The sequence below is a fragment of the Gossypium raimondii genome, chromosome 11 (genome assembly GCF_025698545.1).
Source record: "Gossypium raimondii isolate GPD5lz chromosome 11, ASM2569854v1, whole genome shotgun sequence".
Taxonomy (NCBI): domain Eukaryota; kingdom Viridiplantae; phylum Streptophyta; class Magnoliopsida; order Malvales; family Malvaceae; genus Gossypium; species Gossypium raimondii.
Genome location: NC_068575.1, coordinates 41,676,479 through 41,700,825, shown reverse-complemented (window position 1 = coordinate 41,700,825; position 24,347 = coordinate 41,676,479). Strand labels below are relative to the sequence as shown.

The window sequence follows — 24,347 nt, the reverse complement described above, 5'->3', positions numbered from 1 at the left end:
GGCCCGAAAAATAGGTTGGGCAAAAAATAAGGCCCGTTTAAAAAACGATTTAGGCCTCGAGTAAGACATTTTTGACCCAGTCCCGACCCAACCCAAATTCACAAAAGGACAAAAAAAATCTATTTTTTTTTCTATTTTAATGCTATTTTCTTGTTACTTTCTCTTTATTTTGCTACTATTTTGTTATAATTGCTGGAATATTGTGTAACACTTATTTTATTATTAAATTTGTTATTATTTTAAAAACATTTGCTTGTTAAGTTGCATCTATCTATCGTAGTGTTATTTAAATATACATATTTTTTAAAATTTATTTTTAATTTGTTGAGAAAAAATTATTTGAATGTTTTTAATATTTTTGATGTATTATATATATTTATAAATTATATAAAAAAGTTTAATATGGGTGGGTTAGGTCACTTTTGAGTTTTAACATCTTTATCTGGGCCAAACTTCGGGAAATTTTAAGCCTATTTTTTAAACCGGGCCTAATATTTTGGTTGAACCCAACGCATGAACACCTCTATATAGTAATATAATTTATTTAAAATATTTTAATAATTTCATTGACTAAGTTGATATCGAATTGACTCATGACATCAACTTAATGATGCAACTTAAAAAAATAGTATAGATATACCAATTTATAATTAGTTTTCTATTAAATGAAAGTATTAATAAAAAAAAGTTACATAAGAAATGATAACACAATATTGAGAGCAGGAGGAATTCGAAGCTGATTCAAACGGATCTTTTAACAACTAGAGAAATGATAACATTATTGAATTAATCAAGAACACAGACAAAAACTTCCTAAGGTAAGTAATAAATAAAAAAATTAATTAATATACATTTGCACTAGAGCGTAGTGTGTTGCGATATGGAACATTAGAGGAGTTATATTTTCATAGGTCGACTGATGTCATGATCTTCCTAGGGCAACATTACAATATAGGAATATAAATAAATGGTTTTAAAAATACTACAGCTATTTACAATCAGCCTAGCTAAGGGGTTGGTTCATCTATCATTAACTTTGGTCAAGAAAACTCAACAGAAAGCCACTCACAATTCGGCGAGCTACAGGGTTAGGGATACTTCGACACAATCTTCCATCAATATATGCCAGTATACCTGAAAGCACAAATTTGGCTATTCCCCATTTCCATATAAACCTTACCTTCTGCACTTCTCCCGTGTCTGCAGGGACAATCTCTTTCGCTTCATCTTTCTCTGCTTCTTTCTTCGATTTGATGATTGCGATATATTTATCCGCTTGACTTCTTAATTTACGGATTGCAAAACTCACAAACAGGTGCTCACACAATGTTATGATGGTCGGTCCTATTCTCCATTCCTGGAGTAACAAATTGTCCTCCATTAATAGAATGTGAGACTCTAACTAGTGTGGCAATAAACATCAGTGTTCAGCACAGTCCATTTACAATTACAGAATGCACATATGCATGTTCCCCTTTCTCGGTATCCTTTCTTTCCCACTCAGAGATCTCTATACTATATTTCCAGTTTCCAAAGAGATGCAGAAATCAAAAAGACCCACTTAAAAAAACAAAGCAGAGAGAGACAGAGACCAATATAAATGGGAAAACACACACACACATGGTATCATTATACAAATCAATCTTGCACTTACTGGATACTAGAAAACGTAGTGGAAAGGATCAGAAATGGCAACTTGGATTGTTCAAGAACCCTCCAAAGCACAAAAATTTAATAAAGTGGCAGATTAAATTGATGGATAAACTTACACTTTCTCCTTGAACATTGCGAAAAGGGCGGGAAGCTGTTGCAGGATCTCCTTTCAATAATGCTTTGCTTATAAGAAACCCCTTCACACTATCCATGATCTCATTTATGAGGGAACTGTTAGGAGGTAGATTTTTGAGGAAAACCTAAATATAGAATAAATCAGATAAGAGCATGTATGAAACTCATCCGTCAAGTTGGTAAGGCAAAGCAAGATTCTGAAAATGAAGGTGGGTTGGGAAGCCAAAATTTGTCCTCAAAAGCAAGGTATACTTAGATGAACACTGTGTTAGAAGTGATAATATAATTATGAAAGACCCACATAAATTAGATGTCCCCTTTCGCTGCTATCTAAATCTCAAATAAATAAATAAATTTTGTTGCAGTACTGATATTTCTATTTTCTCAATTAATCAGTTACCTGGTCATCAATTACTCTCACTCGAAGATATTCTTGCCTGTACATTGAGTCTAACATAGCTTGTAGATATCCTTCAATGTACAACTGCAGAAGTTGAAACCTTATCAGTGACCATTAAAGCAAAAGTAAAACAAATAGATTAATAACTTCAGAAAAAATCAGCATCCATTGAGCAGTGAGGCAAAGCAATAACAATCTGAATTCCTACAGAAGTAATCACATAAAGATGCTGCTTAATATCACATGCAAAAAAACACTAGTTTTCATGTGTGTTTTTCAGGTTCTCTGGTCATGGTTCTGTATCTGACACTCGTTACTAGGTATCTATATCCTCAGCATTATTAGTCAATACTGCTTTCATTACTGTAAAAGGAGACTTGAACCGAACAGTATGATATAGAATTAAGAGTACAAAAAACTGAGATTGTTACCTCATCAACCCCAGGGCTCCTATCAAGCTTGATTTTTCTGTCTGGCCCACTCCCCATCAAGGCTGTACCCAGGACCGAAGGCTCCATAGCCAATTTTAATATTCCTTGGTGAAATCCACTCACCTTTAGAATAAACAGTCGACTGTCACTTTCAACAGTTATCCTTAGTAATACTTAGAAAATAAGCTAGAAAACTTATGCAAATATATGCAAAATGACACATTGACTGGTACCATCCCATTGAAACCACTTGCTTCTGCCCCCTTCAAAACAGAGTCAGATATTTCGGTAACAGCAGCAAAAATTACATTAGAGCCTGCTGTTTTTAGCTGCAGAGTTGGCACAGAAATAACATAGGTAAGTGCAAAGGAAGTAGAAAGAAAATCACATTCCTTATTGAAGGTTTATAGAACTTACAGTTTTACCCAGATCACCAAAGTAGCGTTTTGTTCCCGAGAAACCTTTACGATCAATACATCTACTGATGAATTTAAAGGTACCTGTGCAAAATGAACAAAGCAGAAATAAAATATCTCAGCTTACAAACAGCCATAATCAATTATGATAAAATAAATATATCTGAATCTAGAACCTGAACTTAATCACAGAATAAGCAGTCTACACACAATCAGTGCCTTGAAAAGTATAGTCCCCAGAACTAAACTATGAATCTTTTATATTTCTCATAACTCTTATAATGCAAAATTTAAAAAAAAAAAAAAGGGAACTCCCAACTCCAGTTTCAGTAATGTAGCATATGCACCTAAAATCTAGTGATGATGACCCTCTCATATATGCCCAAACAAATCATGCATGCAGAATAGGTAAAACAAATATCATAGATGCCACTATTAATTCCAAGGTAAACCCATACAGGAAAGGAAGACTTGAGTGAACAAACCATATAGAAACCATACCCCATTTGAAACCAGGAAGATTCATCAAGCCTTGAGAAGGATCAAAAAAGATATCAAGGGAAGACGAAGCTAAGTCATCAAATATCGACGCAAAAGCTGGGGGCAGTAGTTGGCTACCTTTAGCAATAGAAATGGACCTCATGGCATACCTGGTTAGTTATATCATTCTGAAAGTGAGGATACCATAGTTGCAAAACAAGCAAAACATAAATGAAGATCTTACCATGAATAATGTTGTGCACATCTTATTAACAATTCACGAATTGTTACTAGAGCATGAGTAACCGAGACACCATTTAGCTCCACAGCCACCTTTTTTATAGGAGGAACCTATAGAAGCAAAAGAAAAGTGTATAAGAAAAAGGAAAATGACCCTACTCAAGATGACACCAAAGAACGCATGTTTCACTATATAAGAACAACTAAAATCATGCAAGCATATATTAAGAGAGAGCACAGAACACAACTCTCACCTTTACAACACTATGTAGCAATGTTCTCAGAGCTTCCTGGGCTGAATTATAACTAGAATAGGATTCCCCAGGAACAAAAGTTGCAATAATCTGTAGGTAGAAGATATATTAAAACTAATGTGGTAGTTAAGACAGTCATCAAGAAGAAATAGAAGCAAAAATATATTACCTTTATTGGGTGGATCTCAAAATTGTCAAAATAAAACTGCTGACTCGGAGAACTTGAGTCACTCAGAGATGTTCTCCAAAATGAGACGATTTTCATCAAAGTATCCTCATCAATATTCAAATCAATTGGCTGCATAAGAAAAAGCAACAAACTTTGAGCTGCTGTACTCTGTTCAGGGAAGTAAATAGTACCTTCAAATTTAAGCTATTTTTCACAGTTCCCAACACCCGTAGTTTCTAAAAGAAAACAGAAACAAAAGGAACAAATGCTACAATGGTTCAGGATAGATAGATCCCAGAAAGATAGATACAGACTGCCTCATTATACCTGCAGAATAACAGATGCATATTTAACTTGTTTAACATCAGCGCCTGCTGAAAGTAGGACAAATATGATTTTGAGTATGCTATCATTTGCATCACTGTCATCTAACCGATGTCTACGTAGCATTGATGCAACAGGAGCTCCCATCCACTTGACATCAACCGTCAATGACTAGAATGATGGTTAAATCAAGGAGCTATTAGTACTCACAACACTAAAAGTATATCAATTTAAACTCTTAGCACATTTTAAGGTATCAAACACATGGAAATATTTTACCTGTACAGCAATCTGGTTATATTTCTGTTGGTCCATGAACAAAGAATCCAGACTAATGTTATGAAGCCTTGCAACAGCAAATGGTGTATAACAAAGTGTTCCACTCTGGTTTAAATCCTTGACAATATTATAAAATCAAACAAAGACAATAAGTTGAACAGACCAATATCATCACGATGCACTTTACCAAACCTATGATAAATATAAAATGCAATCAAATAATCAAAGTCTGATTTCTACTTTTCATGCTGTCCAATTTTACTTTTTGGGATTTTCACTTTAGCAAAATCGAAATCTTTTAGCAATTTAGTCAATCCAAGGTCTATTCTATATGTGTTTCCAAAAGTTCCTTTTAAGTGTAATAAAGTTTTTATGCCTTAAGTAGTTAGTTCACAAGTCAACAAGGCTTCATGATTGAGCACCTAAGACCAAAGTAGAAGAATATTCAGTCATTAAGGCCTGGAAGAGAATTGTCTAGTTTGGCACAATTAGATCTAAGCAGATAAACATGGCACCTGCAAACCAGAGTGATATTGCCCTTTGCTAGTTTTCTGAGTTCAGACTATGAAGGAATGAAATTATCACACAAAGAGAGAGGGAGGAGAGACCTCTTTTGCCTTCTCAAGCAATTGGATAGCAAACTGGGAAACTCTCATCCGAATCTTAGCACATGAGTGAAAAGCTTTGTCTTGCTTATGACTATCTGAAAACTCACAAATCCGCAAAACACGTGTGGGACCATCTGCATATACTTCATATCCCACCCTTACTGCATTCATGCCCTGATGCTCACCAAATCTACTTCTCTTACCCTTGGATTTTTTGTCAAAAAGTATATGAGACGCTAACCTTTCTTGTGTAAGTTTATAAAAGGGCTTCCATGTCCGCACTTTGTCTAAGTTGATTTCTCGCGGCAGATTCATATCTACAAGGAAAATCAGCATAGCCATAATTTCATAAGCATTTTTCTCAACATTTAAGCTATGGACCACTAATGTGTATATTCATGTAACAGCCCTGAACGACTAAATATGCTTTGTCTAAGTATCTGCTTATTGATCAAATTGTATATTAGTGTAACAGTAAAGCATAGTAGAATTCTACAGAAAACCGTAGAAGAATATATTTTCTAGCAGCATCCCTGTCTAATCCTCCACCTAAAATTTCTATGGTACATGAACACTTCTATTCCAACTAAAGACAGATGAGAAAATATATAATTCAAACACTATCTTAAGTTTGACACATCAAAAATTATGCTCACTGAAGTCAAATGAACTCATTAGTAGAACAAACTTAAGGCTCACAACAGAGTGAGATCCAAAATAGAATTCTCAATTATAAAATGCAAGAAAAGATCAATATACTTGGACGTACAAGTTCTTTATGAATCCCTTTTACTTGTTCTATTATGAAAATCAAATTCCAGCAAATTCATTGCAAAGCAATTACACAATAAAGAATAAACCTACAGAAACTTATCAATACTAGCTGTAAAAGCAACCTTAAAATGTATGTTAATGATATGAACAAGGCATTTGCATTCAGCTGGTTAAATTGTTTTCCACGAAAGTAGAAACTGATTTACCAAAGCATTTTATGCTAATATATATATAAAAAAAACCCTAGATCTCTCTTCCCAAAAGCAGCCAAGAAAGCCCTAATGGTGAAAAGGCAACTAGCAAGATTAATTCATATCAAATGCAAAGTATAATACCCATACTCCTTTTTCTCTAACAGTCCTACTAAAAGTGGATGATGGTTAACAGAAACCAGGAAACCATTACAGGCCTATCTTCATGGAAATCTCCAAAAACTAATTGAGGATTGCCAATCGTCGTGAAATGTCAGTAAAAATCAGTTACAGGTCATGTTTCCTGCATCTTCCTACTTAAAGTTTTAGGGGAGAGTTCATAAAAAAATCCATAGGGCCCTAGTGCAGTTAGAGGATTCATTTGGTTAAAGGTGGGAATGGTGCAACGAAACAGCTTAAGATGGAAGTTAACATTAATTCACACATCTGTTGAAATAAAGTTTCTCTCACTTTCAAGAAACTGCTAATCTCAGTGAAATATACTTATGCATTAAACGAAACTTTTATCAAAGTGTTTGGTTTATAAATCATATAATACATTGTCAGAAATTCAAATGTCTAATCAGATTAACAAAGCAACCGCCACATTCAATGCTTCGTTCAAGTGGTCTTTTCCACTGATTTTGAGTTGCTCTACCTTCTAACTTTTAGCTGGCTAGATCAAGTGGCATACAGTTTTGCAACCATCTTGATGAGAACCCGAAGACCAAACTTAAAGCAAATAAAATATATTGCCTGGCATATCACTCAGATAAAGAGAGAGCAGAAGTTAATAGAAACAGATACGTGTGCACCCATTGTGAATACTCCACGTTCTAGGAAATTATAAAACTCAAACGTGTAAGAAGAAACAGCACAAATGATAGATCCAAACATGTTGCACAAGGAGTTTGACTGTTCCATTCTCCAAAGTTCAAATGTCGGTTATGTTGATTACATCATAATTACTATAAAAATACATGCAAGTTTGGAATAATGAGAGGCAAGTAATTACCATTTAGTATAACAACCAGTTTACGAGGAAGTGTAACATCATCCCAGGTATAATCAACAAAGCATTCAGATCCAAGAAACTCTGACTCTGATGAATTCTGGGAAATTTCCAATAATAATTATCAGTAACAAATTAATACATATGGAATGCCTCAATTGAGCATTAATTAATTAGACAGAATAAGTAACATGGACTCAAAGCACAACCTTCTGATAGTAAGTGAGGGATGCACCATGCAGATAATTCTCAATCCGATACGGGAGCTTGCTGCTTGGTGGTTTTTGGAAGCGCACTACAATTGTAGAACCTTCCTCGACTACATGAACTTCTGCAAATTCTGCAATCTTTTTGTCCTCTGCTGTCAACTGACTAGAATGCTTTCTAAATTTTAGGAAAAAACGTCCTAATGAAGTGATGCATAATGGTCCTGACCAGTCCAACTGAGACTCATTCAACCGAAACTGAATATATATTAAAGAACTATCAAAATCATTTCTATGCTTTTTGATGATATTCTCAAATAAACTGTATTCTGCCCTCTTGCCAATTTCTTTCTGCAGCAATAGTGCTGCACTCTGTCTACTGTTGATGGAAATCATGCCAGCTGTGTCAACCTTCACATCCAAACATCAAAAAGGGGAAGAACAAAGAAAGTAAGAACTTGAAATGCATAAAATAAAACTGCATCCTACATCGGTGGGTACAAACCTCCAAATTACACTGACGAACAGTAATATTTTCCTCTGACTCATTCAGCACAACGTGCCTTGGAGCAATTGTTATTGTTTGTGAAGGAACAACACTATTCAAGGAAGGTGCAATAGATACCCCAAACTTTGCAATATATTTCACTCCAGATCTTTCCGCTATCTCCAGACTTACTTCTGTAGGGCCTGATAGAGTATCCAAATCAATTTGTGGTTCAGATGCAGGATTTTCGAATAACCTGAGATGCATCTTACAGGATCTGGCGACAGGAGTGCAAAAAAAGTTATAACCAATGAAGAATCGATAATATCAAATATGCTCTGATCATAAAGGTAGATAATGAACTTTAAATGCTATATAACAGTTCCAAAAAATTTTGCTTACCGCAAAAACCATGACCCTGTTGACTTTGGGGGTAAAAATAAACCTAATTCAGGACGAATGCCCTCCATTTCATTTCTGCAGATGTTCATGAATTATGGCCATGAAGTATATAAGAAAGCATAACCCAGCACTTTAAGAATTTGCTAACAATTTTCAGAGATAGAAACTACCTAAACGGAGGCTTCTGACCAGAAGCAAAGAAGAACATAGAGAAATCGGTTTCATTCTTCAGGATATATGGTGTATAAACAGTAGCCTGTAACAGACAAATAATTCAGCTAATACACATGCTCTGGAACTAGTTAAGCATCCATCCAAAAATCAATCGGTAATAAGAGGAGGGGCCCAACTTTAAAACCACAGGGAACCTAATATTTAACAGATGTGAAATTACACCACTTAACACTCCCCTCACGTGTAGCTCACAGGGCCTACATGTGGACAACCTTACCAGGGGTCAGGTTGGAAAAACAACATAACAAAACCTTGGTTCTCATAGATGTTAAGCATCCAACCTAAAACCAATTGATAATAAGTGGAGGGACCCAGCTTAAATATAAGACCATAGGAAACCTAATATCTAGCAGATGTGGGATAACACTTAATAGAACTTCTACAGCAAACAAAACTAAACATGATTAAAAAAAGAAAAAATGAAAACTCATGATACGTGTGCACCTCAGAAAATATATCATCAAGAAAAATTTAGAATATATCACATTTGCAAACAACCTCTAATATGCCTTTGTATCCACGGGATAATCTTAAGGATGCAAAGTATTTTCCACCACAGAAATCCAGGTCAATGTCCAAGCAACGAACACCAGTCTTATGCTTCAGTAACTTCTTGACCCATTCTCCACTATTTACTGGTTTAGATGTTGAACTAAAAGCAGTTAATGAAACCAAAAAGTACATTATAGCAGGATTAGCATAAAAATCAACAGTTGATCTGCAAGGTAGAGTTGCCTCCTTCCCAATGTTGTCATGGCCAGTAGGGGTACACGAATCTGCAACAAGATGAAAGTTAAAAGAGTAAAAATAACAAATACTTTATTGTTCAAAAAACTCGCAGGTCATACTTGTCTCAGTCAAAAGCACGTGTATTTCTGAGTGCAGAAGATTGGAAACTCGCACAGTGGGGAGAATACAAATTTCTTTCTGCTCTTGTAGTGAAATTGGTGCATTTCTATTTTCAAGCCCATCCTTGGACTTATCAGGTTTCATGATAGGAACTTCTCTTCCAATGCTTTGAATTAAAAAGTGCATGTTAGAAACATGTCCAGCTGCAGATTTGACTGTACAGGAGGCCGTGCTAAAGGAACATTTCACTGATCCAACAGATAAAGCCTTTCGTACTTCATAGCTTAATTTATCAAAAATTCCAGAAAGGCGAATTGCCTTTCCACCTTTAATCTCATCTGACCACTCGACTGAAAGTGAAGTATCGGATTGTATCAAGTCATGTGACATTTCAGGTCTAAAAGAAAATAAGAAGTTACCTGCATGTTATCACCAACCACATAAAGCTCATAAGATTTTGAAATGATTTCAGAGAATCACATGGAAAATAGCAGAGTATTCCTTCACTCCTCACCCCCCAGCCAAAAAAGAAAAAAAAAAAAAACCCTTTTTTCTCTTTCTTCCCTCCTTTGTCCCAAAGCACTCAAAATATCATCTTCACTATACTTAGCAAATAAACAATGGCAGTAGGTAGAGAAAAAATTAAAAACTCTCCGCTAATGACGTCATCTACATAAAAGTTAACATAATCAGGAGGAAACAGAAACTATAGAATACAGACAAGTCCATTTAGAGTTCTACAGTCATAAGTTTTTTTCTGGTTGAGCACCCTCCCTCCCTCCCTTCCCCTTCTTCCCCCAATTAATAAGGCAATTTCAGAGGAAAACAAAAGATCTTCGCTAATGACATTGTCATCTACATAAAAATCAACTTAATCAGAGGAAAACAAGAAATCTAGAATACAGACAACTCCAGTTAGTGTTTTGCAATCATAAGTTTGTTCTGGCCGAGCACCTTTTTTCCCCAATTGATAAGGCAAATTCAGTAAGTCACAGTTTTGAATTTGATCTGAAGGCTAGCTACCCTGACATATAAATCAAAATATCTAGAATACAGACAACTACATCTTTTTATGTGTCTATGTGTATGTGCATGTGGGTTTATAACAAGCTTGAGATATATAATTAAGAAAATACTCTCTAAAAGGTGATCTAATTTATCTAATTTACGAGGGAAGCTGACTACATGGAAAAGAAAGCAGACTATTGTAGCCAGAAGAGGTGCAGAAGATGAAATTAGAGCAATGCCACAGACAACTCCAATTAGTTTTACAGTCATAAGTTTATTCTGGTTGAGCACCCCCCCCCCCCTTTTTTTCCCCAATTGATAAGGGAAATTCAGTAAGTCACAGATTTGAATTTGACCTGAAGGCTAGCTATCCTGACATATAGTTCAAAATATATAGAATACAGACAACTACATCTTTTTATGTGTCTATGTGTATGTGTATGTGTATGTGTATGTGTATGTGTATGTGTATGTGTATGTGTATGTGTATGTGCATGTGGATGTGCATGTGCATTTATAATAAGCTTAAGATATATAATTATGAAAATACTCTATTAAAAGTGGTCTAATTTATCTAATTTACAAGGGAAACTGACTACATGGCAAAGAAAGAAGCAGTCTATTGTAGCCAGAAGTGGTGCAGAAGATGAAATTAGAGCAATGTCACATTGCATTTGTGAAGGAATCTAGTTAGAAAGGGTGTTGAAAGAATTAAAGATCTCTCCAAGAAATTCCATGAAACTTTTTTGTGATAACAAAGCAGTTTATAAGCTGCGAAAAGTCCCATTCACCATGATCAAACTAAATACATGGAGATTGATTGCCACTTCATCAAGGAGAAGACAGAGGAAGGACTTCTTAGGCTAGTCTACACATACACATGTCAGCAGACTGCACATTCTTACAAAGGCATTACCTCAAAACATTTTCAAGAACTTGAAGTTGAAACTAGACATGATAGATATTCTAGCCCAGTTTAAGGGGAGTGTGGAATTCAAGGCATGGAAAAGAATAAATAATTTTTCTCTCAAAAGTTTCCTTTTATTTTCTTTCTCAATGAACTCTTTTTCTCCAAAAGTTTCTCTTTCTCAACAGAAACAAAGAGAACATCAATCAAGCAGGTTCTTTTAGTGCCTATCACCTTACAGAAAAGCATGCCTAGGCCCAGCAAGTGTGCACCAAATCAAATGTGCCTAACCCAAAAGGATTTGACACGCTTTTGTTCTTGAGCTAAGGCGCAAGGTCTAGGTGCACCTAAGAACACCTAGACAACAAGGTGATATCCCAAAAGAAATCCCTTATCTGTCAGAATAGTTAAAACTGAAGGGCTAGTCAAATGGAGAGAATAAATTAACTTAAGGCCCGGGAAGGGGCAGCATGGCATTAGAATGCAACGCAGATTAGACATTTACTAGTTTAAAACTATGTCCAAATAATTATGTTTAATTCATTCAAAGCTTCAACCAAACTGATGACACATAACCCCAAATGCATGTGCAAGAAAAAGGACTTCTGTTCTTGAACAACTTTTGTAGACACATGACCAACCAAAGCCCAACCCCTCCAAGCTCATAATACATATTGTAAGAGCCTAACAAGGATACGATAGAAAAGATGAGGATGTTCAATCACACCAAGCAAAGGAAAAATAAAGGATAGTAAAAAGGTAAATTTTAAACAGCAACATTAGCAACACATACCAACATTTAACGACATCAATGCTTTCCTAAATCCTCCAGAAAAATGTATAGCATCAAATGAAGCCATGGAATCATCAAATGTATCACCAGCCTTTAAGGACATAGATGCAAACTCATCCTCCATTCTTTCAGGTCGTCTAATCCGTAGCTCAATAGACAATTTAGTTTCATTCTGTATTCTGATTAATGGAGAAACTACTATCGACAAACCATCCTACAAACAATAATCAATGTCAAGAAAGATCAAGCAAAGAACATTATAATGCAAGCAGATATATATATGTTTGCGTATATGTAACAAGGAGAACACTAATCTTAGCAATACCTCTTGTTTCCTTGAAATGTCAACCACAATGAATGGACCAGGGTAAGATTTTGAATCTGTTCAAAGATGGTAGTAGACAAGAAACAAAGATAAAAGTCCAGATAAGATCTATATAGAAGGCAAATGAATTTAATTCTTGAACCATCTTTGCTAGCAAGCAGGACATTCTCAAAGAACCAGCTAAAATTTAGAAATGAAAGACAGCTAATTCAAACCTCAAAAAAAACACTTCAACCTACCACAAACAATTTCCACATACCAGCCTTGTAAAACTTGACTCAGTCTCCATCTTAGAGATGCATCTGCTTAATTGAATTTTGCTTCAATTTTTGACTATTTGCAAGTTACAACCTCATAGAAACCAAGAAGCTCCTTTTAATTTCACGTTTTTAACCCCCCCCCCAAAAAAAAAAAAAGAAAAAAAGAAACCAAGAAGGAAAACAAAATCTGCCTCCCAAACTTTCTTTTTCCAAAACAAAAAGCCAGAACTTTTTTCTCTCATATATACCATATTATATGCTGTAAATAATTCAAAGTTAGATGAAAATTACATTGATATGCATAGTTGAATAGAAAACTATATTGGTAATACACACTGCATAAGTATCCATTGCATAAATCAGCGCACATGAATTTAGCTGTTATACCCCAGACAGTCTTATTCAGAAATGTAAGACACAACCAGAGAATCAGAGATTATGAATTCCTTTCTTCTTTTTCCTATTTCTTCTCCTAGAAAAACTTTGAGATTTAACTGATCACCTCAAACAATGTTACCATTGGGTCAATAGTTAGATGGATCCATATCCGGAGCAAATTTAGGTTAAAGATAGCATGTTCCATTCTATTTAGTGGATACTAAGATGCTACTTCTAGAGTCTTCTGGCTCATCACAGAGCAAAAGAAACCACCTCTGTAAAACTCTTCAAAGAAGTTGCATGGTGAAGGTAGCAGATTCACATACCTTGAAGTGACAATATGCGTGTTCTCCAAGAAAGTACTTGAGCTCCTAGAAGAGAAAGATGAACTGGTGAAGTTGTAAATGAACCAGGAACAGAAAGCTGGATTGAAACAACCGATTCTGTTTCTGGAGGTTGACTTTCAAAAGCTGAGAGCCTGACAAACATGCATAGAGCAAGATCAACTAATGAATAAAGAACACTAACCTCAAACACCCAAAAGAATAAAATATGCATAAATTAAATGAAAAGGCACACGTGCATTACAAATAAATATATAAGCTCTGTATGGAAAAACTCATAACAAAGGTTAATAGTACCAACAAAAAATGAAGTCATGCAAGAAAAGAACTACCAATTTAAAACAAAGCAGGAATCTAACTTTCAGCAAAAAGACCTGTAAGCAAAAAGAAGTATAGCCGGTGCAGTACAAGGATACCTTAGAAAAATGGAAGAAGACTGTTTCCTGCCCACCGTCACACTTTGCTTACCAGAGAAGCGACAAAGAAGGTTCAAACCTGTCTGGTTTTCTACCTGCCATAATAGAAATGATTATAATTAAGAAAAAGATTCAGTGGTAGAACAATCTTGGATGGATGGCAGGAGGGAGAATGAATTGGTGGGTTGATGTAACCATTTACCCCAACCAGTCTTTGCTTGAATTTAATTAATGAAAACTATTTGATATTATGAACCTAGTAATGCAAGGAATGGTGATCGCAGAAATTCCATCCAGTATCAGTTTTTGATATAGCTTGATATACTCTTCCATCAGATACAAGATTGAATTGAGAGAAGACGTATCAATCCCCACATGATTTTCTACCAGTTAAGCTGCTTAAAGAAGAGAGAGAACTATACAAGAATGGCAACCTGACCTTGCAGCAGTTGGCCAGAATCATCGAGCTTCTCAGGGAAAAAGGACCGGCCAAATTTAATTTTCCGACCACAAAAAGAAGAATGTCCAAGGAAAGCTCAGTTAGAGATATCTCCAACTGCCAAAAAGCCAGAGCATTGTTGTTGGGCATGTCATTAAAAGTAAGAGGAATAATCAAAGAAATATTATATAGAATATAAAACTCCAGACCTCTTTGGTTCTACAATAGACATGGACAGGCACACCATGTTGATTTTGGGGACTAGAACGATAGAAAGTACATATTTCAACAGGGTGAAGAAAATCTCTCCTGCAACGAACAGAAGGTAGGAAATGACTGAACACATTTAAATCGAAGATTAATTTCAGAGAAAGAAAAATGCTATAAAAATTAACTATTCCCTTTAAGTTATGAGAAAAACACTCACCAGAAGTTTGCATGAGCATCAAAATGTTGAAGCAAAGCCTTTGAGGTGCTTATAACTCTGGTTTTAGTGGAAAGAATTTGTAAAGTTATTTGAGTATCAAAGATGCAAGCATGAAGGAGAGGAAACCTGTCATTTGCATCTGACAGTTCATGGAAGATGGTTAAAGAAACTTTGTCAATACTAATACCAATGCAAGGCAGATTTCCTCTCTGCCCGTAGCTTCTCTTTCCATCTTCATGTGCTCCAAGATTTATCTCAGTTTCAGCAACATCTTGTGCAACCGACATATCACTTAACACTTTGAACTTGAGTGGATTTCCAGGCTTTTTGACAAACACTGGAACCCTATCATTGAAAGCAACAGCACAGTCATTCTTCTTGTTCACCAGGTAAAAACTGTTTCTAAGCACACAATTGTAAGGCTCCCAGTCAATGTCACCATCATAAGTTGGTTGATAAAAAAGAACTCTCCAAAGTGACCAAGCATTATCAGAGGTGCTGGAGAGCTCAACAAAACCTGACCCTGGTTTAGAATTTAATCGCAATGGCTCTCCTGAGTTGTCCTTAGCATGCAGTGATATCAAGGAGAACCACAAAACTGACGAGTTCCATTTCCTTTGTTTGTGGTACTTGACCTGTACATATTGTCGCATTTGCATATATGATCAATCATAAATGCTTTAGAAAGACTTGACATTAACAATTAATAAATCTACCCAAGGGGGGAATGGTCCATGAATGTTATGCTATTGCCTTAATTAATCATAAGGGATCATCCTTCTCAACATGTGCTAATAACAGTAACCAAATAAGAAATAGCTGATAATAACTATTTAAATATTTCAACAAAATAACTGATAATAACAGGGATAACAAATAAGGGAGAAGACACAAATATTTAGTAATTAAAAAATTGAAATGGCAGAACTCTGGCATAAAAGCATTATAATCTAAGAAAATAAGAAAAATTGAGATCTTAACCTTTTAAAGCTAAACATTTAGTTGCACAGAAACCTTAATTATGCATCAGCGTGCATAAAGATATGTCTTTTCATATAAAATACAAGCAAACAAAATGTTATTTTAAGAAGCTGGCGTGAACACAGCTAGTTTACGGAAAATGTAGTAATATACCCTGAAAAGAGCCCTTTCTCCAACAAAAGAATAGTGAACAGAACCTCCTACAGCATACTTATTTTCTCCACCTTCAACTGTGAAGTAAAGATGCTGATGTACATCTTGAATAGCAACAATGGCCCCTGGGCATATAATGAGTAATAATTAGTACAAGATAAACAAAATTTGCAAGCAACAGACATAAGACAGTTAGAAAATAAAATACCATTAGGGATCCTCGCCTCAAAATCATTGTCATCTGGTGTGTTATAAGACCAGTTCCTTTGCACAGATTGACCACTTGAGCCTTTGAGAGATAACCCAGAGAAGGATGAGACCATGGACAGAATCATCTGATTTGCAAAGGAGGTTAGATCCAGCAACATGAATCTTAGCAGTTTCAGTCAGAAACAAGATAGGAGTAGGCTATACTGATGGCATCTGACAAAGACATCAGGTGCATGAAAGTTTATGGTAGAAAGAGGAAAAGCTAAGAATTTCTTACCTCTAGTTCAGACAACGAAATTTTCATATCAAAACCTGAAACAGAACCACTGCCAACCCAAACCTGTTCTGGGTCCAAAGGAATAACTTTGCCCTTCTCAACTGATAAAGAAGCAGTTAAATGTTTCAAGATATATCCTTGATGACGCAAGCAAAATGCCCCCTCAGAAACAGAAGCTCTAGGGTAACTGTCATCAACCCGAAAACTGCCATCACGCTGAAATGCTACAGCAGATTCTCCAGATAAACGCTGAGAAGGTAAATTTGACTGGGCAGAAGAGAAATTAAAAACTTGGATTTCATCTTCTCCACTTTGTCGAATGTCTTGAGAAAAGACTGATAACCGAGAAAGCTTAAGCATAAACTTCTGTTGCATATTATCCAAATCAAGGTTCAGAATAAGATCAAGCTCCAATACAAATTCCCGAATATGACCTGCATAAGCAGACTAACTATTGAAAGAAATATTGATGGTCAAAACATCCAACTAAAGAAGGGATTTACTTACATGATTCACTTTCAACAACAAGAGCAAGAGAAAACTGAGAGACATCAAAATTAAAAGCTTCAGGCAGTTCCCATTTGACTTGCTGAGATGTAAGTAGCATCTCTTGGGCATGTCCACCAACAAAATGATCATGTGCAGGTCGTGGCTTGCTCCTCACAGTTGATTTCACAATAGACAATGCATTTTTAATGTGATGTAGGTAGGAAGCAGAGCACTGGATAAACATTGCCAAAGCTTCTGTTTCAAGGCAAAGAAAACCGTCCTGCCCATCATGTGTTATTCGTCATAACATGATTGAACCAAATAAAATTTTCAAAGGCATAAATTATGTCAAATGTAGGGTGTCCAAATCATGCACTATCCCCCATATTTAACTATTCCAAAATCATAGAGCAAAAGACGGTTCCAAATATATTGCATGAGCAAGTGAAAACATAAAAGAAACATTAATTTTCTATAAAATTTGCACCTGGATCCCCCATGTAATTGCCTGGGATTTTGCCCCAACATGAAGAGATGACCGAAGCTTATTTACTTTTTGTGCACCAATCAGAATATTTTTCACTGAACACCTTGTCACAAAAACTTCAGCCACTTCCATTTTCATGAATATCCAATGGCTTGAGGCTGGCACTGAGATATTTGAAGTAAATCCCAACTTTTTAAGAAAATCAGGAGACTGTACACTTGGCTGCAGTTCACTGCTAAAAGATGTATCTTCCGCCATATTTGATGTACTAACCTCAGAAGTAGAAATATCTAGCATCTCATTCACACTAGCTGAAGTGGAATTCTGAGGCATACTCAATAATAAAGTAAATATGCAATGAGATAGAAATACCTCATATAAGCAATTGTGTGAACAAAGAAGGAACGCTCTAAATGCAGAGCGATTAAACCTTTTTTTTATGTACTCCTGGTATCTGACGATCACAGATTGAATTCCTGATAAATCAATGAGTAATTCCAATTTCATTTCTTCATATAATATGTCAAAACACATTTGAGGGAGTGAAATCCAAATACCACAATCAGATAAGTTATCCGCAGCTGAATTTGTCCTACTAGCAGCACCAAAAACCATCTTAGAACCCCTTGCTTTATTCCTGATCCTAGAACCACAGAGAAAGATATCCATTGACTTGAGTTTAATGATGCCATTAATTAAAAACGTGTTATTACACATCAAAGGTGTCGCTATTGAAAGCTCTTCATCCTTGGTAGCCCCAGAAACTCTATAGTGTCTCAACATTTGGAAGGATTCATTAGCAGGGGAACCAAAGTTGTTACAAATATGTGATAAATCAGACGACAAACCAGTTAGAGCCTGGAAAAGGGAACATTTAACTGTCATTAATTTGTATAAGTTAAGAAAGCATGTAAACGAAACAAAAGGAGTACTAAAGTATTTAACTTGAATATTAAGGAAAAGAAACAAGGATAATAGACAGATGCAACTAAAAACTACTTCAAGTGCATCTAACGAGTTGTTAAGACTTAAGATAACTAATGCTCCAATAATTACAATTGCAGTAGTAATTATTATCTTGTATTTTCCATTAAAAACAGCAAAACTATCACAATCACATAAGAAATTAATGCATGTCTAAAAATAATAGGAGGGTAAAAGCCAATCAGACAACAAAGGTTGAAAAGAATCACCTGAAAGCAAACACACAACTCATCCATAAATAATAACAGCGCAAATCCCATCGCCAGCCCATAAAAAGCAGTTGAAAAAGCAATAGAGCTTGTGCTAAACGAATGAGCACACTGCCTGAGACAGATACATGATACTTGGTCATCAAAAAGTTTTATACTAAGGACCGTGATTGATAATACAATTGAAAATTGCATAGCATAAAAATAACTGAATTGATGGTGTAAGAGAGGGATAAGAGAAGGGAATCAAGATAAATGATTCACAAATATTTTAGGGATAGTGAGGGTGTGACAGAAAGATGGGCAGAAACAAATTATTGGCCAAGGAGATGCCATGTCAGTTAAGAATCATAAGGCTTTCAAGAGATGTGTATTGCTCGACACAATCCATATATTTTTAAAGGAAGCATATTATGCTAACTTCTCACAAATAAAAATTTTAGCACAAAATTCACAATTAAAGGAAATGAACAAAAAAATCAATAGTGTTCATACCTAGATTCACCTCAGCATATACAATGTTATTCCAGTAATTAATTTTTTTATGGGAAATAAAATCAATAGAATAAACATCATTGAATCATTTGCTTTAAAAGTTGAATAGGCCAACAGTACCCTATGATATTCATAAAAAAAAGTTCATGAGACCAGCAAAATATGAATAATTATAAAGGTTGGAGAGTCAGCTGAAAATTCACTCCGTGCATAATATTTTAAGTGAAAGTAACTTCAAAATGTACATAATACTTTATTAACATCAAACAATTAACAAATGTAATTGCATGATCAATTAAAACCAAATCATAATTACAATCAACAAACGAAATCAAGTATTTTCCACCAACCAAATATTGAAGTTTGCTTAGGTTGAGTAACCAGCAACCAAACAAACAGGCCTTCAAGTTGAATTCGATATGAAAAGACATTGGTAAATTTAAGGAAGCAGCCATAAATTTTCAATACTTATATAAGATAATGCAAGGCTAAAATCCCTACCTGAAGGATGAAAATCGAAATGTTATGGGATCCAATACAAATATTTGGTTTTTGTGTCTGTCTACAGTGTCCTCCAAGTAAGCCAGCAAACCATTGAGCTTCAGACAGAAATGAAGTGAATTTGCATCCTTAGATGTATACTTATTATTTTCCAGTTTCGGCATATCAAGTATCTTAGGCTCCTGCAACCTGAGGCACTCAGGATATTCATCATCCTGTTCTGTGAAGGCATGTATAGGTGCCAAACCAGACTTTGAACTTGGCCAAACAACAACTTCAATATCATGGATATCAAATCCAAGGTGAAAATCATCCTCATTAACTACATGGTTGTTCACACCTTCATTTGCATTCCTTGTTCCGGTCTTCCTCGATGAGAGTTGGATGCAAGGACCAGCTATAAGCACTCCTATTTGAATGCATTTCCCAGGAAGCATTATCGTAAAGAACTTCTTTATTTTACTAGAATAGCACTCATATTTATTTTCCCAACTATCCTCTGGCTGGTGCACAGTAGTATTTTGAGGAGAATATGGAAGATCCCTGGCACTCTCATTTCCTTGAGTCCAGTGTAGAGCATGTTGTATCTGCCTAAGAAGCATGACAACTGATATCACTGATGGATATTGCAATGCTATGTTGAACTTTCCCACTGTCAGATTGCATTTCCAAAGCCCAGAACCTAGCTTTTTCAAATCTGGATGTCTCAAAAAGCTTTTCATCTCAAAAAGAAGCTGTGGACTTTGAGGACACTTGATTTCACTTTCTTCAAACTGCTCGCAATCTCTTATCCAATCCAAGCACATTTTTCCTATAAAATTTTCTAGACATGGATCACACCCACCTTCAGCATGATTTATGGTACTGGATTTATTGCTTTCTGAGAAGAGAAAGATTTTTGCAGGCTCACCATGCAGAATAACTTTCAAATTCTTAACTCTCTCATTTTCTTCTCCAACAGAACTGATGAAATACTTCACTTTTACTTTTCCACAGGAAAAAGATAATGTCTGTTTAAAGATGTCTTTTGTGTACATGAGTAAAAACACTTTAATAGAGAGACGGAATAAAAAACCATCTGAATATGAGATCCCAATACGTGATTTCACTTTTTCATTAACAGGCTCGACTGCACTCATTGAAGAAAGGGTAATGTAAATTTTCCCAAGACTTAAAATGAAGCGGAAGCATGAATAAGAATTCTCAGAAACATTTCCCAAGTGTCTGGCAAACATTTCATCTTGCTTTGCAGATCTCCTCCAAAAGAGAAGGTGCTCTAATGGATGGATTTTTTGCATAACTTTCTGAACAAAGGTTTTGAAATGAGCGCTAACAGAGGGTTCTGAGTAATTTTCAGGCTGTTCACCACTTGACAAAGCCTTATATCGAGCTATTTTCCGAGCCTGTGCAATAGCTTCTGCAGGCAGCTCTTTCTCAATGTCAAAAATCACCTCCCAATAGTGCTTAGCAGATTTCAAATTTACCTTGTCTCTTAGCATCTTAATATCAGGTCTTTCCAATAAGTGATTAGGGGAATATTGAATCAGTGACAATAAATACTCATAGTGATTCACATAATGCATCCACAAACTAGTAAGGCTAACTAGCTTGTACCATGATAATTTGGGAGATGAAATTACATGGCCTATTTTAATTGCTGCTATTCTCCATAGATACCGGCCATTCCTTACCCGCTTGAATTCTTTTGAAGGCACTTTACTAAGTTCCATGAAAACAGGAAAATCAACCGGAGAAAATGAGAAACTTAATTCTGAAGCACGAAGATTGAACTCAACAAGTTCAAGATCATTTAACTTGATGCAAGTAACCAGTGCACTGGAGGAACAAACATGGTTAATTTGATTGCTTTTCTTATATCCTATCTTAAAGGAACTACCACTTACAACCAAAGATCCCTCCTTCAGAGGTAGAAAGAGAACATTAACAAGACCCTTGCAAAGGCATCCATGAACAAAATGTAGAGATTCTGCATTAAGCTTCTCTAAATCCAACAGGTATACGAAGGAATCGTCTAAAGTGGGAAATTGCACTTGCAAATTAATACCAAGTATCTGTAGACGGCAATGTTGGAGAATGAGATTCAAAAAAGAAGACTGAAACCGATTTCTCCCACAAGTAGTAGCCAAGATTGCTTCCAAAATATCATGCAGAGCACTACCCTGGTAAGGAAGAAAGCCTAAGTTACTTTGGCCGAAATTAACACATCAAGTAGTAAGAAAAGAATCCTTAACTACAACGAGATAACTGATTTAATAATTTATCATCCAACTCAAACACTATGGAGCAAAGAGATGTTAAACTATTAGTTTAAAAGTAATTATGCGATGAGCAACAAGTTTCACAGTGTAAAATTGAAATAAGGGTTTTCGCTAACAAGTGCCCTTAGGGCACTCATTAAGGTTAGTTAATATACTATCTATAGTAATTATATAATATTAAATGCAGTAGTTGACATCTTTATTCTTGTTAATGCATGGCTGAAAATGTTATGATATATAGTAACCTAGAAGAGTAACCTTAGAACACCAGTCAGCAAAATCCTGGAACTAAAGGCATCTCTATCACGATTCAAGGAGTTAATTTTAACATAAACTCAGTACTAAAAAAAGAATGAATAATGCTACTTACTCCGCCACTCTTGTCCCAACTATAACAGTTAACACCCCCGGATGGAACATACAGTTAGGTATTACCAATTCCGTTGATGAGTTTAGCCATTCATAGCAAAAACAGCAGAGCTTTACTGCTTCTTAGTGTCACTAAGGTGCAACTTAGAAAGATGATTTCCTACTAGACAATAAAAATTTAAACAAAATAATGCCAAAACTGGGGGGAGGGGGAACCTCGGGATCTATCAGGGATAAATCCTTCTTCAAACTCTCCAACGCTGCATTACTCGGATTTCGCACTTTTGCAGTACCTTCCTCTTCCATTTCCCTTCAAAAAAACACGACAATTAATTTTTTTTTCAAATTAACAAACAAAAGGTGCAAAGTTGTGACGTTGCTTACTCAAGCGACATGGTAACCTTGACTCCACGAGCTTCGAAAACGAAGGCAGAATCTGACCAATTTGAGAATCGAACAACGAACTCCTCAATAACGAATTCTTTGAAAAAGAACCGCGAAGACGATGAACCGTCTATAATCAGGCGGTTGAGAGTAGACGTATCAAGGCGTATGTTTTTGGCGACGGCGGTGGAATTTATGAACCCTAACTGGAGGTCTAGCTCGAGATCTTGTTCCAGCCATGGACGAAGCAGAGATGATAGTATCCGTTTAATGAAGTTATTGAAGAACATTTCCTTGAGGATTTCGGTTACTTGAAGCGGGTTAAGTTGATCAATGTTTCATCTATTGGACAAATAAGAAGATTTTCGCGAGAAACAAACGGAAAATTCATTTTACGATGAGAGGAGAGAGCAAGAAAGTTCGATTATATCACCGGAGTGAACAAACATGCGCACTCAGCATTTTTCTCCATCTGCAAATTAAATTTTAGGCGTTATCCTTTTCTTGTGTTTTGACGTTTTCTAACGAGAAGGTGAGCAAATCCCACGGATTTATGGTATAAATTTATATTTTAAAAGATTTAATATAATTTTGAGAGTATCTGAAAATCTTTTTAGTTGAATTTAATTTAGTAGGAAATATGTTTGTTTTTTATTAGAATTACTATTTGCTATACTAATAGTGTATTTTTATTCTAAAGTAACCTTAATAAATTGTTTTGTGTATTTTTTTCTTTAAATATTTTTTAATATTTTACTATTACCCTATAACACACTTATTAACCTTATGTTTTTACTTGTAGAGTTTAAAAATTGCATTCAAGTACACAAATATTTTTCCTTTTTATTATGTTTTAAAAGCTTTGTTTCCTAAAAAACTTGTAATTTTACATAGTTTTAAATAAAATATTTATTTCGATTTATCAATTTATGGTAGTATTATACATAACTAATTTATATCATATGTAATATTATACCTCTAGCAATTAATTAAAGAATATTTATAAACAATATTATGATATAATATTATGTATATAATCCGTTAATAAAGCATTTATAATGTTATATACATGGATGAAAACAATTATGTAATAAGTTCATTAAAACTTGATATGAAAATTATATATGACTCTATTGAAATGGTGAAGATGCGGACTGAATGTAATAAAATTTTGGATTCAAATCTCATCATATATATTCTAGATTTTATATGAAAAGGATGAAAGCATCCTTAAAATATTATTTATTGTTTTGTTAAAATGACAGTCTTTTAGAATACAATAGAAAGTAACAAGAACCGTAAGGGTGGCCTAGCTCAAGGTAATGGAGGCGATAGGGTTACCAAAAGGATGGGCGTCTTAATGATGGTGGCATGGACATTGAGACATCAAAAGCAATCCCAATATCTTTTAAGGACAAACTTTTAAACTGGATAAGAAATTGAAAGGAGGAAAAGATTCACTCTTCGAGTATGATATTGTGTTGAAGGAAGGTGACATGGTTAAAGAGAATATTAAGGGCTTGCCTACTATCAAGTTCTCCAAGCAAGTCCATGAGTTGGTGGATCAAAGTATGATGTGAACAGTGGTAATCAAACTTTTGTGGAGAAAAATTGGGTTTAGTGCACTATGGAATAAGATTAGCTCTTTGTGGAAACCTTAAAGTTCTTTTCAATTAATGGGCTTTAGA

General features: G+C 35.2%; 1 protein-coding gene across 3 annotated transcripts; it reads right to left on the bottom strand.

Moving 5' to 3' along the window:
* Window positions 1–801: 801 nt before the first annotated feature.
* Window positions 802–23,195, bottom strand: LOC105803859 (uncharacterized). Of its 3 annotated transcripts, XM_052624018.1 has the most exons (37): window positions 22,660–23,191; window positions 22,492–22,585; window positions 19,628–21,807; window positions 18,632–18,746; window positions 17,996–18,296; window positions 17,439–17,914; window positions 16,970–17,231; window positions 16,463–16,896; window positions 16,184–16,310; window positions 15,976–16,100; window positions 14,842–15,476; window positions 14,624–14,723; window positions 14,415–14,531; window positions 13,976–14,070; window positions 13,542–13,693; window positions 12,578–12,633; window positions 12,253–12,466; window positions 9,544–9,963; window positions 9,194–9,471; window positions 8,632–8,717; window positions 8,462–8,536; window positions 8,078–8,336; window positions 7,576–7,983; window positions 7,370–7,466; window positions 5,390–5,706; window positions 4,782–4,898; window positions 4,506–4,673; window positions 4,179–4,307; window positions 4,010–4,099; window positions 3,760–3,866; window positions 3,537–3,685; window positions 3,037–3,119; window positions 2,853–2,948; window positions 2,620–2,742; window positions 2,189–2,272; window positions 1,770–1,913; window positions 802–1,357 (listed from the first exon to the last, which is right to left on the bottom strand). In XM_052624018.1, the coding sequence occupies exons 1-37, from the start codon at window positions 22,947–22,949 to the stop codon at window positions 1,031–1,033; spliced, it is 9,330 nt and encodes a 3,109-aa protein (XP_052479978.1). In that variant the 5' UTR covers window positions 22,950–23,191; the 3' UTR covers window positions 802–1,030. The 3 variants fall into 3 exon arrangements, 2 of the variants coding, with proteins under 2 accessions (XP_052479978.1, XP_012491719.1); XM_012636265.2 differs by having other exon boundaries at window positions 17,439–18,296; XR_001136646.2 differs by lacking the exons at window positions 802–1,357; window positions 1,770–1,913; window positions 2,189–2,272; ... (6 more) ...; window positions 4,179–4,307; window positions 4,506–4,673 and having other exon boundaries at window positions 4,847–4,898; window positions 5,390–5,484; window positions 5,631–5,706; window positions 17,439–18,296; window positions 22,660–23,195.
* Between the last annotated feature and the right edge of the window lie 1,152 nt (window positions 23,196–24,347).